The sequence below is a fragment of the Trifolium pratense genome, linkage group LG3 (genome assembly GCF_020283565.1).
Source record: "Trifolium pratense cultivar HEN17-A07 linkage group LG3, ARS_RC_1.1, whole genome shotgun sequence".
NCBI lineage: Eukaryota > Viridiplantae > Streptophyta > Magnoliopsida > Fabales > Fabaceae > Trifolium > Trifolium pratense.
This window is the reverse complement of record NC_060061.1, coordinates 30,655,211-30,671,860: the sequence shown is the minus strand read 5'-3', so window position 1 is coordinate 30,671,860 and position 16,650 is coordinate 30,655,211. Positions and strand designations below refer to the sequence as shown.

The 16,650-nt window shown below is 31.1% G+C and overlaps 2 protein-coding genes across 4 annotated transcripts; both read right to left on the bottom strand.

The window, feature by feature from the left end:
• Window positions 1-2,286: 2,286 nt before the first annotated feature.
• Window positions 2,287-7,389, bottom strand: LOC123913846 (vacuolar protein sorting-associated protein 26C). Its single transcript, XM_045964726.1, has 11 exons — window positions 7,243-7,389; window positions 6,999-7,091; window positions 6,720-6,784; window positions 5,563-5,617; window positions 5,049-5,132; window positions 4,836-4,920; window positions 4,651-4,746; window positions 3,701-3,885; window positions 3,536-3,624; window positions 2,598-2,697; window positions 2,287-2,477 (listed from the first exon to the last, which is right to left on the bottom strand). The coding sequence occupies exons 1-11, from the start codon at window positions 7,291-7,293 to the stop codon at window positions 2,433-2,435; spliced, it is 948 nt and encodes a 315-aa protein (XP_045820682.1). The 5' UTR covers window positions 7,294-7,389; the 3' UTR covers window positions 2,287-2,432.
• Window positions 7,390-9,009: 1,620 nt separating this feature from the next.
• Window positions 9,010-16,650, bottom strand: LOC123913844 (phosphoethanolamine N-methyltransferase-like). 3 transcript variants are annotated; one of them, XM_045964721.1, is made up of 12 exons: window positions 16,492-16,650; window positions 16,247-16,386; window positions 13,714-13,851; window positions 13,334-13,471; window positions 12,943-13,086; window positions 12,110-12,220; window positions 11,857-11,998; window positions 11,088-11,368; window positions 10,837-10,998; window positions 10,563-10,616; window positions 10,411-10,485; window positions 9,010-9,323 (listed from the first exon to the last, which is right to left on the bottom strand). In XM_045964721.1, exons 1-12 carry the CDS (start codon window positions 16,523-16,525, stop codon window positions 9,225-9,227), a joined length of 1,518 nt encoding a protein of 505 aa, XP_045820677.1. In that variant the 5' UTR covers window positions 16,526-16,650; the 3' UTR covers window positions 9,010-9,224. The 3 variants fall into 3 exon arrangements, with proteins under 3 accessions (XP_045820677.1, XP_045820679.1, XP_045820678.1); XM_045964723.1 differs by having other exon boundaries at window positions 16,247-16,371; window positions 16,492-16,637; XM_045964722.1 differs by having other exon boundaries at window positions 16,247-16,382; window positions 16,491-16,633.

Here is a 16,650-nt window from a genome sequence, read left to right as displayed (position 1 = left end):
CTTCTGGAGCTTGTATGTCTAAAATGTTGATTTAGTTTTTTTTTTTTTCCTGGGCTTTGATCCTCTTTTATACCAAAAAAATATAAAGATTTGTCGTTCATGTAGTTTAGTTTGACACGATAGATTAACATCTGCAATTGTGTGTTGAGATACATAACTTGTAAAATAAGCTACAGATGTTACTTATTTTAACATTGGATTTGACTCTTGTTAAATTCGATGTTTTTGCTTGTAATCTATGTTGATTAGTGAATTAAGTCCTTGGGTTAAGGCAAAATATCTCTGACGAGTGGACTGAAATAGTATATTATCTTGTTGCTTCCCTTGTGATGTAATTGTCTTTGGGCAAAAAAGTTTTTAATCTCGAAACCCAATTCAGACCCTCTTTCTTGTGTTTCTTAATCTTCAGATATATTATATATTTACAAAACATTATACCAAAATTAAGTATTTATAAAATTATTTACTGTGTAACAATATTTTATTTAAGATGGGTATTAAGTATTCACTTTTTAAAGGTTCAAATTTGGAAGCTCTTGGATTTGGATTGGGATATTGAAATTTCCAATTCTTATAGGGAAGCAAACAAATATGCAGATGTATTAGCTAATGTTGGATGTTCACTAGGATATGATACTGTATTTTATGATGTTTGTCCCTCTTTTCTTGGTAACATTATGTTGGAAGACAATATGGGAGTTACGACCCCTAGATTGAGATGTTTTCTCTCTAGTCTCTAGGCCTCTCATCTATCTTTTATACCCCAAATATTCCAATTTTGCCCTTGATAAAAACTTCAGTTCGCGGAAACCTAAGTTTTTTCTAGTTCAAATTCAGGGAAAATTCAGTTAACATAAACCAAATTTTTTTTTCAAGGCAAAAAAAATTCGGTTTGTAGCGACCGCAGTTTTTATTGAAGGGCAAAAAAGTAAAATCCAGGGGGAAAAAGAACCATCGGGGGCCTAAAGAGAAAACATCCTAGATTGATCTCTACGTAATCTTTTCTCTTTTAGGCTTTAAGCCCTCATGAATATAAAAAAAAAGAAAAAGTAATCTCTTTTGAATATTTTGAAAAGCTTTAAATTAACAACACCTATGTGGTTGCTGCACACTATTCACCAAGGCAATCTCAGCTAGTTTTTTACCGGTTTACTTGTGTGGCTATTTTTCACAGAAAGATGATCAACTAGGGGAATGTTCAAGATGCTAAACTTCTAATCAAATGGAAAGATTTGCCTCTTAAACATGACACTTGTGATTGTTCATCCTTAAGGGGAGGGTATTGTAACAGGAAATAATATTAGATTAATAGTTTAGTTTATGTCATTTTACATTTTTATCCTTTAGAGTTGTATTTAAAGGCATTATGCCTTACTTTGAAAACCAATCAATGAATGAACAATTACCTTCTTCTCTCAAAACTCTCTTATTTATGTTTGCATAATCTCATTTGTACCGAATTCTATTCAATTCATTAGAATTTCTACTTTAAGACTTAATTCTATCGGTTTCGTCCCTAGAATCTATTTTATCGGTTACAACATAAGATATTCAAATTCGAGAATTATTTTTGCCGCCATACCAGTTACTTGTACGCCCTATGTCTTTCCCCTTTTACCCTTATGTTACTTAGGTAGCGGATATTATAAAGGTATGATGTTTTGAGAGGTGTCCGTTACTTAAGTAGCGAACGAAGGTATTTTGGTAAATTCGTAAGGCGCGCGCCAGAATCAATAGGGTGGCAAAAGTAAACCTCTTCAAATTCATAGTATTTTTGTTTAACTCTAGCATATTGGTAGTTCTTTCTCCTATCTTGTTCAATCCCCTAACTCATTAAAATGGTAAGATATGTCACGGTCACCAGACGAGTCACCACTAGGCAACTACTCACTCCGTTTAAAAATATAAGCAAAAATTGGTCAACAAAAATTAATGTATTTAGTGTAAAATTTAGACTAGATACATTAACTTAATTTGTTGACCCTTTTTTGCTTATACTTTAGAATGGAGGGAGTACTTCAAAATAAAAACACATTCGATATCATTCACTGTACCGTCCCTTCGGTTTGGTCATTTTTTACCCTCCCTAGTTAATGGCAACAGTTGTTGAGTTATGTGTATACATAAATTTTGTATGAATATTTCAAAATAGCGGTCATCTTGCCAACTGCTATCAAGTGAGAGCATTTTTAGGGTTAGTTGCTATGCCCTGCTAATTGGGATTGACAACCCAATTACAATATCTGAAATGTTGCACAGATACGGAGACTGAGAAGGATTCCAATGTTGCTGTAGGCTATCTTGAAAAAATGCACTTTTAATAATATAGAATTACATTTTATGAAACTGAAAAGCCATATAGTCAATAACACTCAAAATTATCCACATTCATGTAAAGTTGTATTCTGAGAAACCATACATCAATCATATCTTTAAATTGTCCGAACCAATTCAAGCGGTAATGTTTCCATCGCCAGCTGAAAATTCAGAATGAGAAAATTGTTAAATGATCCTCCAAAGTGAAGACTCGTTAGTTAGTGATGAGAATGAGAATTCAACAGAAGTCTATTTTTTAGATGAAATGTAGATGCACCTACCCAGAGTCTTGGAGTTCTTGAGTCAGACTTTTTATGTAGTTTAGATAGCTCTGATTGAAAGCTTATAACAATTGCAACTTTAAACTCAATTGAAAAGGGACTGCATGAAAAATACAATAACTAAAAAGATGAGTCCTTAAAATTCGATAGGCAACATATCTGTACTATGAAGTACGGACACCTCTAGGATCAGGCATGTCACTGTGTTCGACAGTTCAAATATGTATCGGTGTCAATTCCTATGTTTTTTACTTAACAATGTTGATGTGTTTGTGCTTGTGTGTCCTTGCTTCATAGTACCCGAGAAATATTATGAGTATAAAGTGATTCATGACATATGAGAAGATTTTTATGAAATGAAAAATGTCAAATTACAAACTCGCACAAGTATTGTAAAAAATGAAATATTAATAGAATCTTGCAAGAAGTTTTGTGCTTTGTAAACAAAAGATTCTTGTATGAGTTGAAATAAATTTTTGTTTTTCACATCTCAAATTTTTTAGAAGCTCTCCCATTTAACTTCTCCAACAACTATAAGCTTATAAGGACCTTTCGAAACTAAAGAACTATAAATTTATTTTAATTGAGAAGCTTCCATAAGCTAGAAGCTAATCCAAACTGTGTTAGGATGTCTGAATATACAACTTAATTACATACTCATCATATCAGAGGAAAGAGCTTATGTATATAAGTTATTTCTACAATCGAAGGGAGAATGAAGGTAAATTGGAAACAACTTATGACACTAAAAGCTTAAGAAAATAAGCTGAAAATAACTTATTCATAAGCTTCTCCACGTTCCAAACATGTCATAAGATAAGTCCAAATAAGTTCTTCCAAATTCCCCTTAGTATCAACCATTTAGAGTCAGTGTGTGTGCATATGGATATAGCATTTACATTAGAGGAGGATTATCATGCACAAGACGAGACACATACCCGGCAAAGATTGTTGGACAGGTCAAAAGACGAGGAAGTATTACATAAATAGGCAGCACCAATTTACGGCATACATCTCCATCTGCTATCTACTCAACAAAAAAGGAGAATAAACAACTTGTTGTGAAGTGTGACATGCTCTTATACAAATCCAGCATCACTTGCCTGAGTTGTTTGAATCAGAGAGGTTTCCGTCACAATTTTCTCCCCGTGAAGAATGGATTCAACGCGAAATAACTGAATGTCAATAGACTGAATTGCAACTGCTGATGCTTCTACAGTTAGTTCACCATTAATAGGACTAGACAAAGAACACTGAGTACAGATTTTTCCCGTCACCCGAAATCCACCTATTCAACAATAACTTAGATAAGTTACGTAACCTATTAATCCTTACAAAGAAACCAAAGGTTGCACTTAGGCCTTGTTTAGATAAACAGCTTAATTAAACACTTAATAATAAGCGGTTATTATATAAGGGTCCGTTTGGATTTGGCTTATTTTTTAGCTTAAGAAAATAGCTTATGCAAATAAATAAACTTTTATGTTAATTCATAAGTTTTTACTAACAAAATTTCCATCTTTATAGGATATTTTTTCATAATTTACCTTGAAAAACTTATAATAATACATAAAAGCTTATTTTTTTGCATAAACTATTTCGCATAAGCTCAAAAAATAGTCTATCCAAACGAGCCCTAAGTGCTTAAGTATAAGCTATTTCTATAACAAACTATTAAATCAGGTCAAACTATTTTCATATAAACTATAAGTTGTTTTGATAAGGTGTCTTGGAAAGGTTATGAAAAGAAGCTGAAAACAGCTTATGGACATGTCACACCGTTTCCATAAGCTCTTTCAAACAGTCTCGTATGTACTTATGCCAATATTTAAGCTTAAATTAGCCAATGCAAACAAGCCCTTAATAGAGTTTCACTGTTCAAGTGCACAACTGTTGAACTTTCCACTTATGATTATAACAAAATTAATATTGTCATATAAGATGAGAGCTACATATTGTGAGATTTTAAAATTTCCACAAATTTCTTTTCCTTTCTATGTTTTATAATCAGATTGAGAGACATTGTATATTCTTTGAAGGTAAATCAACAAACCGGATTTTAATTCGGGAAGCAGTGGATGTCTTTGAGTGTCCTGAGTAATATAAAAGATGACCATCTCTGGAGAAAGTGGTCGTTGTAGAAGATCACCTGAAATTTTCAACAAACAGAAGAGACGCTAGTAACTTAAACATTCAAGATACATAAAAATAGAGAATAAGAGAGAATCAAAACTATACCTTTATCACTTTGAATAATGAACTCCGTCGTTGCTGATAATGATTTATGCAAGTATCCGCGAGATATATCTACAGTCACTAAATACTATAGATGCTATCAATCACCAACCGGCTAAATTTTGTAAAATAAAAGAGATAAAAAATAGTATGAAAATTAATAAGTTCATAATCACAATCAGTTGCACTACAAAGCACTTTCAAATAGCATTTTACCTGGATACTAATATCTGCACCATGGAAAGTCTCATAAAACTTCTCTAAATTCTCATCCTGCCTAAGATTCAATGAAAACGGTATCTGCCATAAAGATTGCAAAACTTACAGTGAACACAAGAAAATAGGTCATATAAACCAAAATAGTGTATGTTGTGGCCACTGTAGTAGTGACATTAAATCAGACATTGATGGGAATTTCAAAGTGTGGTCTACTATAAGAATCATAACTAGTTAAGCATTTCCGTTTTAGTTCAACCTTTTTAATTATATGATCAATGATATAAAGTTGACAAGGCACCAAAAAACTAAAACAAGTAGCTCAATATTCTATCAAGTAGACACCAAAAAAATAGTATATGTGCTTTGATATTTATAGAAATAAATACCAGATGATATGCAATCAAATGATTTAATCTTAAGAAATACCAGATAGAGTTCTACTTAGGCAATAACACCATATAAAACAGATTTAAATATACACTATTACATTCATTGACTATTGATATACTACCTCTGTTGTACCCGAACCAATCTTTCCAGAAGATTTAACTTCAACGGTCCTTTTCCTGTTTAGAAGACAGACAATCATAAGAATAATGTGCACTGATCCTAATGTGAGCACAAGAATTTACAAGCATCATGAAAAGTTTCAGATTTTTCCCACAACACCAGTAACTCCCTTACGAACCAAATCTGACAAAATACAGATACATCTACGAATCATATTATATTATACTTATAATGATAACTACTATGGTTTACTCATTCAAAATTACTATATTGTGCCAACTGCATACGGTAGAAAACATTGTTAATTATTTAGATATGGCTTGGCTAAAATTTTGAAATGAAAGAAAATAAATAACAAAAGTGAATAGTTTAACTAGCAGAAGAAATAGAATTCCCTACATTGCAATACTGACGTGATACGATTTTTATGAGGCAACATTGCATAATCTTTGGCTTACTAAAAAACCAATTAGTGATTGTATTTAGTTTAATAAGTATACATTCATGATGTAAGCAAATTTTACAAAGCAGTCTAATTAAGTTTTCCCATCTTAACACGTCATAATAATATTTGCTTATAGTACTGGTATTGCAAGATGATAACATACATATAAATTGATGGATTTGACTCCTCTAAAGTGAGCAGCGAGTAAACTGAGGAAATAGAGAGTTAAAATTTCAACATGTCCATAATTTGTTATAAATGTTTATGTAATATCAACAATTGATGAATGTTCATCAATGGTTGATATTACACACTTTAAACTCTAAAGAGAATTGCTCACTTTAGAGAAGTGTGATCATGATTAAGGGTCTATTAGGATTAACTTAATTGAACTTATTTACTAGTATAAGTACTTGTGATCTGTTTGGAAGAACTTATGAAAACAGCTTATGACATATATTCATTAGCTGTTTTCAGTTAATAGAAATAGTTTGACTTTGTTTTATCTTTTGTTAAGGAATAGCTTAAACATTAGCACTAAAATGACACACCACTATAAGCACTTAATTAAGTTGTTTATCCAAAAAGGACCTAGATTCATGAGTAAAAGTCACTTATACTATTCATGTATACTTAATATAAACTACTAGTAATTTCCCTATGAATTTACAACAAACAATTATTTTGAGAAGTTAGTTAATTTGGTAACTTACACAATAGGGATCGGCTTAATAACTCCATAGAATGACTCAACAACCCCAGCTGAACCTCCACGAACCTTCAAACCCAACAATGTCACAAAAATCAGAAGAAAAAAAAATCCAAATTCACAACAACTAACATAATCCATTAATAAAGTCAAATTCAAATACCCTTTGGTTCAAATTCAATTGGGTCAATAAAATTTACGGGAAAGGAATTAATTTTTAGCAAAAAGTTTACATCTTTACATCATTTGTTTTATATAAGGAAGCAAACAAGAAGGTTGGTACCTGCAAATTGACAGATCCTTTGATAGTGAGACGAATCCCATAGTGGGAAATTGAAGACTGTGTTTCTACAATTACTTTTCCTTCTAGAAGTTCCTGAAAATTCAAATTACCAAGAAAACAAAAATTCAGGGTCTCATTCTATATATACATAATACTCATATAATGGTGTATGTATAGGAGAGAGAGAGAGAGAGAGAGAGAGAGAGAGAGAGAGAGAGAGAAAGAGAGAAAGAGAGAGTCATACGGAAGGGCGATAGATACGATTTGGACGAGAGAGTTTGAGGTGAACGGACATGGCGACAGAGTTACCGCTGAGGTTTAAGCTTTGTTTGTTGGCATGAAACCATTGTTCATGAATAATGGGTTCTTAGCAACAAAATTATTTTTATTCTTTCTATAGATACGCATTTTTGCTCAAATATCAATAAAAATTATTCGACCATTTGTTAGTCGATCTAACGGTGATTCACGTTAGATTTGGTGGAGAAGATTACGGTTCGATCCCCACAACTGTAATCGAGAGTGGCTGTAAACATTTGATGACAGAACTGACATCAAAAACATATTAGGCAGTCCAATGATCTGGCAATGAAAAAATAATAAATAAGAATGATCCAACCTTTCATATTATATAAGAAAATGAAGTTAGGTGGGGTGACATGGTGGAAAACATTCGTGATTGATTGATAATGTAAAATGGGTTAGGATCAAATGACACAAATGTGTTAAACTTAAAAATATGACATCTTCGATAACTCTTTGCCGGATAATTGTATTACAAAATCGACCGTTGGATTGAAAGATATTATAACATAGATCATATATATTGAATATAACATTAATCGGAAATCATTTGATATGTCAAAGAGATACATCAAAATTAACTCATTTTTTGAATGTTTGTAAGACGTTAATTTTGATGTATCTCATTGACATATCAAACGATTTCCAATCAATGTTATATTTTATGGGTCATGCTAAACAGTGTCCTTGGGGTACTAGTTAAGCATACTAAAAAAAGGAAACAAATGATAAAATTAATGATGAGAGAGAATAACTTTTCACATAATTAAAACATTAAATGCACAATTTACGAGATAAAACTTCTATATTTGTATCTTTAACTAGTGCCTCGGGGGCACTGTTTAGCATTTTCCATATTTTATATATATGATCTATGTTATGATATCTTTCAATCCAACGGTCGATTTTATAATACGATTATCCGATAAAAAATTATTGGAGGTGTCATATAAAAATTTTGACACCTTGGTATCATTTGATCCTAACTCATGTAAAATTATTTTACACTATTGGTGTATATTCTTTATTTCAAAGTAATTTAATAATCGCTCTCTTCCATCTTAAATAAATTATTTGAACATTTTTTATTTATTTACAAAAAGCGAGGATCGAACCCATAATGTTGATGACTTAATTGAAATGTACTCTCCGAACTTTTATATAAGTAATAAATTTTCACCTTTTAGCACCACCGGAGGAACTGTTTGTGGTTAGAATGCAATTCTCAATTAACTAGCTTGGCTTTCAAGTTTCCTCAAATCATCCCTTGGTTATAACCAAAGATTATTTTTATGAATTTTCTCATCTCTCATATTTATAAGGAAGACAACCATTGTGTAGACAAATTTGCTTCGCTTTGTTGGTTAAATTGACTAATCTTTAATTAATTTAGATATTAAATTACCACTTTTGCAAATTCAAGGAACTAAATTCACCAACTCTAACTATTTGGAGAACTAAAATGGGGTAATTCATATATATTCCCCCGTGACAATATATAAGCAAAAATTACATTTTCAGGTTCATTGCGTAATTAATGTATCTGACCTATAATATAAACAAAATAATTGAATATGCAATGAACCTAAAAAAATAATTTTTGCTTATATATTGTCACGGATGATGTATATAAACAAGAGCCATGATAATTTGACACAAAAATAAACACATACATTGTAATAATCCTTTCAATTTCAAACACTAAGCATGGTATGCATATATAGTTTGCATATAATAATAAAAATAATATTCATAAAAATCACATCCTTTATAGAAAGAACATCACATTTACTTCTATATAGAAGAGGATGCATAAAAAGCTATCCATTCCAAGCTAAAAGCAGAAAAATTATAACAGAAATTTGGTCACACACACTAAATAGATATAATTATTACATGACATTATAACATGAGAAGGATGCATTATTTTTTCTTGGCAATGAACAAGCCCCATATCTGCTCACCAGCTACACCTCTCATCTGCTTAGCCTTCCATCTTTCAACAATTTCATTGTAGTCATCCTGAAATTAAAGATTTTAATAATGAATCAATGCTTTGAAACTAGAAAAAATAAACAACTACCTCAAACAAAATAAGGATTTGTGTGGTCTATTTTCATATTTTTTTCACTTTAATTTATAAAATTGCAGCCTTGTTTTAAATTTATTTTCTGTATTCAAATATTTGTGGTGAAACAATGAATGTTTTTTCATTTATTGTTTCATTTAAAAATATTAAAAAATGATTTTATTGAAAAGTGTCTAGGGATGGCAACGGGCGCCCATGGGTGCGGGTTTGACACTTACTAAACCCACACCCGAAATCATCACCCAAACCCAAACCCAAATGCTATTCGGGTGGCAAAACAACACCCACGCCCACACCCATTGGGTTCGGGTTTTTTCCACCCAAACCCAAACCCGCAGCACATTTGAAAATAATTTGCAAATTTAAGAAATTAAATTACAACATAGACTTTGAATTAAATTACAACTAAAATTAAGGTATTTCAAGGAAATTCAAACATAGACTTTCAAGAAATTACAACATAGATTTTCAAGAAATTAAATTACAACTAAAATTTAAGGTCTTCCAAGGAAATTGAGGGAGACTATGGGGGTAATTAGGTAATTATAAAATATTTCGGGTGGGTGTATGGGTTTCGGGTGTGGGTTTGACTGATACCAAACCCACACCCATATTATCGGGTGTCACCCGAACCCAAACCCAAACCCAGTCAAATCGGGTTTCGCCCGTTGACTTGAGTTTGGGTTCGGGTGGGTCTCTCGGGTTTGGGTTTTTTTGCCATCCCTAAAAGAGTCATCGTTGTAATTAAAAGTAAAAATTGAAAATTGATAACTCGAGAGTTTAGATAAACTTGTGAAACTTCGATAGATTCAACCCTTAAATTCATAGGTAAAATCAAGAATTTAATTACCAAGTTTTTTTAGAGTTTACTTGAACTTGTAATAGTTTTTTTTTTTGAAGAAGCTGAACTTGTAATAGTTTATGAAAAATACTTTAAGAGTTAACTCGAGAGTTTCATAACTGAATTTAAAATAGAAAATGCATTTTGTGAGTCATATCCAAAGCATAAAAGAAATCCACCTCACAGAAATCATCAATGAAATCAACCTTCTTGTTCTCAAGGGCATTTAACTCCATTTGTAGAGTTTTCAAGAACTGAAACAGACAAAACTTGTTAGAACAACTCAAGGACAAGAAAATTAAAGTGTTTCATAGTTTAATTTGTGACAAACCAAATTAGTTTGATCCTCAACAATGACATCATCAAATCCAGCATTCTCAAGCATCTGTAAATGATTTAAAAATATGAGTAACATAATAATAACATAATTATTCTTATATGGTCAAGTGACCAAATATTATTTTCTTAGTCACACTCACAAAATTGGTGAGTGTATCTATATGATCACGTGACCATGAAAGTTTTGCTCGTATCATGTAAAATAAATAATTTTAGAATATGAGTAGCATGTCATGTAAAATGAATAACTTTAGATGGTACCATACCTGATAATATGATTTCATGTCATGAATATAATATCCTCTCTTTCTTATGTACTCAGTATATTCTAATGAAAGACTTCCAACACTTTTGCAATAGTCAGTAATTAAAAGTGTACCTCCAGGCTTCAACCACTTATAAAATGATCTGAATAATGTTGGTTTATCCTATAAATCCATTGAAGATTTAATAAATGTTATAAAAGAAGAGAAAAAAAATATTTAAAACATATCAACTAAATAAAAATCTTCCTTACTTTTATGTGTAACAAGGCGTCACGAGTGTAGATTACATCGAATGTGTTCTCAGGATACGATTTTTTAGTGCAATCAACACATTCGAATTCTACTGAATATTTGAGTCCAATTGCGCGTTCGATAGCTAGAGAAATCATGTTTATGGAGAGGTCAATGGCAACAACCTCAACATCAAAATTTTCAGCCATGTAAAAGTCACCTCCTCCTATACCACAACCAACATCCAGTACTTTTTGACCTTGCTTTAGTCCTAACTTTGCCACAATTTCCCTTGTTGTTTCTGCTCAAGCAATAAGCACTTTTCTATGTTAGAATCATATGTAATCTACTATACATTATTGATTCAAATAATACAAATATAATCTTTGATGCTATGATTAGAATAATAAACATGAAGTTTGTGGCGTAGAAGTCGAGTTCAAATGGGCCGGTCTGAAACAAAAATTCTCAATTCACAAAATAAGAAATTTTATATCAGATAATCTAAGCATGAGATACAATCACAATAAAATCGTATTATTTCAAAAGATATCTTTTGAAATTATAAATATGCTATTTAGACGGGACGTGATCCATCGGTGAACTATCAAATAACAAGCGTTGGATATATAAGTATTCTAATAAACGATTAAGAATTTGATATATCCAATCATTATTATTGATGATTTACCGGTGGATCATGTCCACTCTTGCGAACCTGAATTCAATTTAACACCATGTTCCTAATGGCAAAATGAATCATATATCATTGAAGAAGAACATTCTTACCAAGTCCTCCTGTGCTCACAAAGCCTTGACCATAAACATGTTCATAGAGTAAGATATCTTTATGATTATACTCAACACTATCTAAGAACCTTTGGAACCCTCTATCATCTTGTGATTTAACTTTTTGCCATATCCAGCAAATCTACATGACAAGGGGTTACTCTTCTAGTTTAATCAAATATTTTATGTGAATTAAATAAGATGAAATGATATATGATAATAGTTAAAAGAAATATATTTTTTTTTATTTCACCTGATTTTGATTCTTCTTATTTCTAACATATGCTCCAATGCATTTGCAGCCAACAAGAGAGAGCTCAAAGGAGTTCCCATTTTCATCACTGATATGACACTCTTTAAAAACCTACATGAAAAGCAGAAGGAAAATGATTAAATTAAAATTAAGCTTTTCTACAAAATGAATGTAGGAAATAAGGCTTTGTAAATGAAAATTTGGTTAAATTAATGACTTGAATCTTTTATCTCATATTTTTGGTTGATAGACGAAATGAGAAAACCATTGAAATCGAAAACTCACACACAGAAAGTGAAGTGACCGGGCTTAATTCGACCCTCGGTCATGATGTCCGATACTAGCAATTTCAGCATTTCTATTAGTTGAACTATAATTTATGGACATCTCATAACATGTCTTTAATCTCAAAATTCACAACCATATTTCATTTGAATAAATTCAACGTGCATCAAGATTTCAGATATAATTTTTATATGCTGTCAATATAATTTTTTTCTTTTACATTTTTAATCAATAATAATCATCAAATCATTAAAAATGTTTGATTTTTAATACGACTATTTCTTTTTTGAAGCATAATATGACTATTTTTAAAGTTATACATATATGGTTAATTGTGATTTTGTTGAGAGTATAAACTTTTTCCCGCTCATAGTGCATCAAAATTAAACTCGGCTTTTTCTTGTATAATTTGAAGTCACTAGGTTTGATTTAGTAGTGAGGAGTTTAAGTAGTATGCTAGAAGTCATGAGTTCGATTCTAAGCTGATATGAGAACCTCAATTGTAAATTTTGGACTAATAGAAAATAATAATTAAACTCAAAACAAACCTTAGTGTAAAATCTGGGTTCTCTATAGTGAGTTGGATTGTATCTTCTCTTTGAATCTCCAGATTGGTGGAAACAAGATTCTCTAAAGAATATATATCCATCAACTTTTAACCATTTGACCATTCTTTCAGCTAATTTTTTAACCTGAAATTAATCAATTAAAAATAAAAGCATTAACAAATATTAAATAGTAATGAAGCAAATATATATATATATATATAAGGAAATTAGACATATACATTACTTAGGGGACAAAAATGAAAATAGGTTTCGAATACAAACAATTTGATCTTGATCTGACAATCGAAATATGTTGATTGCGGACTATTTTGACATTATCTAATACAAATCCAAAAATTATATGCCTTAATAGACAATCAAAAAAATTCACCTCTTCATCTGAAAGATACATGAGTAACCAATTTGAGAAAATTAAATCAACTGATCCTTCAGAAATATGCAAGTTTGGGGATGTGACATCAGCACACATGAATTTGACATTCTTGTAGTGTCCATTGGTATTTTCATTCTGCAAAAAGATTATATGACATTTAGAGAAATATATATATATTTTTATCATAGATATTTACTTCAAGATAAATATAAGTATTACCAATGAAGTATTGAGACAGACACGAGCATCAAACAAGATACTAACACCAATACTATTTTTCTTTTTTTGGTTTAAACACCAATACTAATTTTTAAAAATTGAATTTAAATCAAGAGTCGTGTGTCAGACATCAGAAACACTTTCAATGTGCTAGTTACCTTCTTTATTGCACTCTCAATGAAGTCAACTGCGAGCAATTGTCCAGCTTTCTGAGCTAATTCACATGTAAACCTTCCAATGCCTGCTCCAAGCTCTAAAACTGATTTTCCTTCAAATTCTGGTAATAGGGAGAGTACCTATGTAGTTTAAAATAGATATTAGTCCAAAAATGCTCACACTTAACAAAAAAAAAATTAAGAAACAAAAATATGTGCCTATATCATATGACCATATGATATCATATTTGAACAAAATATATAATATGATATCTGATTCTATAATCTTGTATATAGGAGTAACAGGTACAACAATAAAATAGATATATAGGTGTTGTTATTGTGCCCAAGAAAATATAAACATAATAAAAAAAATAAAAAATGCTGAAACAGAGGAAAACGAGACAAGAAAAAATACTTTAATAGAAACAGAGAAAAACGTATATATAAAAGTGTCAATGTGCACTCTGAGAATTTGTTTATGCTGTCCAATGAACAGAAATCAGATATATGTGGAATAAGAAAATATCTTGCATCAATTCATGTCAAATATGAAGGTGTTCACGTATGTAATAACCATGAGTGAACTCTGTAATGTTTTAATAGATTTTAAGAGCACTTTAACAATGACTAGGATTGAATACACCGTTTACAATATCATGGATCTGTCCTTTTTTTCCTCTTACGTGTCTCCTTTTATAGTCCATCATTCATTGATTTATTGGATCTTTCCTCGCATTTGGATGTCTAGATCCAATAAGCTATGACTTTAATATTCGCATGCAGCTCGCCCGTAAAGGACACCTGAGGTTGAGGCACACGTAACCCATGTCACTCATTCGTGCAGATAACGTGGAACTGAGTTAATGTGTGGCTCACGTCACTATGTTCCTTCGTACAAGCCGTGTGGTAGGCCAAAATGAGGTTCCAATGACTTGCATAGTTGAACTAGCTAGGTGAGCTCAACATGACTTGAATGACCACATTCCACATAGAGCTTGTTGCGATGAAGGTTGGGCTCATCATGACTTGAATGGTCAAGGTGAGCTAGACCTAGACATGTTGAGGTGAAGCTTATAATCGAGTTAAACTAAGCTGAAGATTAAGTTCATGGTCAAGCTTAGCTACACATGTTGAAGGTGTGGAGCTCATGGTCAAGTTGAGTTAGGCAGGTTGAGGTGGAGCTCATGGTCACCTAGATGGTCAAAGTGTAATAGAATACATATGGTATGGTCCTTCATATCAGTCCACAGTCCACCAAACGTTAAGTCAGTTAAGGCGTAGACGTTTGTTCTTCATCAGGTCGAGCTGGTCCCCCTATTTCATTCTTTTTTTTTTACTTTTCATCCCCACGTCATTTAATGGTCAATTTTGATGATGTGTTCAAATTACTTATGATGTGTCAAATGTCATGTAGATAACAATTATCCATGTCATTATTTTTTATGTTATATATTATAAACATTCAAATTTCCAAAATTCTTCATCATCTCATCTCATACCTTCAAAGGGAAGGTGTGAGAGATTGAACAACTGAGACAATTTCTTATATTGGGACTTAGGGTTTTTGTTTGAAGATTTGGGATTTGACTTAATTACACTTTTGGTTCCTTATCTTTATTTTAGGTTTCAAGTTGGTCCTTTATCTTTTAAAAGTTTCAAGTTGACCCCTTATTTTTTCTTTAAGTTTCAAGTTAAAAGTTCCAAGTTATGGAACTATACCTTATTTAGCGGAGACCTTATTTGGCCAAAAATTGTTTGTGGGACGAAGACCTTATTTAGCAAAGACAAAATTGAAATTTTCAGTAATTATCTAGGGTCGGTCGTTATGTAGATCGGGTGAAAATAATTGTTCAGGTACACTAAAATAGATATGCTGAAAATAATTGTTCTGGTACAATAAAATAGATCTATTGAAAATAATTGTTCTCGCACGCTAAAAATATATTTTTTTACAATATAAAAAATCTCATTATTTAGTAATTGAAATTTTATATACAAAATTTACAATGTAATTTTGAGCTCTAAAATTTAATCCCAAATTTGACCGAATATTTTTTTTCGTAAGAATAAAGCTTATGGCTCATATATTCACACAAAAAAAAAGCTTATGTCTCATAAATGACATAATAATTTTTGGCTTAATTTTTAAAATTTATGTTAAACATAAGAGAGTCGCAAATAACTATAAAATTGTGAAATAAAATATTTTTTAAAATAAAAAAATTATATGGTGTGTCAGACTGCAATCCACATAAAGCTGAACTTAGATTTATCTTTCTTTTTCTGGTAAGAAACTTAGATTTACCTTTTTTTTTCTTTTTTTTTTTTTTGACAAAACTTAGATTTACATTTTAAAAATACATATTTGTATCACAATTTTTTATTTTTTTTATAATTGTACGTATCATAATTTGGTTATTCGTGCATACACATGCAATTACCAAAAAATATTTTAGACAGTAATGTAACAATTAAGTTCTATATAGAAAGAAAAGAAAAAATGCACGTTATTAGTTAGGGGATTAAGAATTACTTCTGGTCTTTCTTCTTTGTCGAGATTTGAGGCGTTGGAATCGAGCATCATTGACTCAACAGACAAATCTGTACAATGCTCTTTCCAGTAACTTCTCTGTACTTCACGTTCATCTTCTTTTACTTCTACAACAACAACACCTGAAAATCATTTCAATCAATCTATATGATATAATATTCTATGTAACATGTAATCATAATTAACCTTCGTGAGCATGTATTATTATAAAAACATAATTAATTAACCTTGTGTCATTGCTTCAGAATTACAGTTAGCCATGGTAGAATGCAGGAAAAAAATGAGAGAGAAACAAAGGAATGAAAAAAGTACTCAACGGCAATTGTATTATTATTGCCTTCTAATAAGATAGCTAAATGACCTTCCCATTACTTATATATATATAT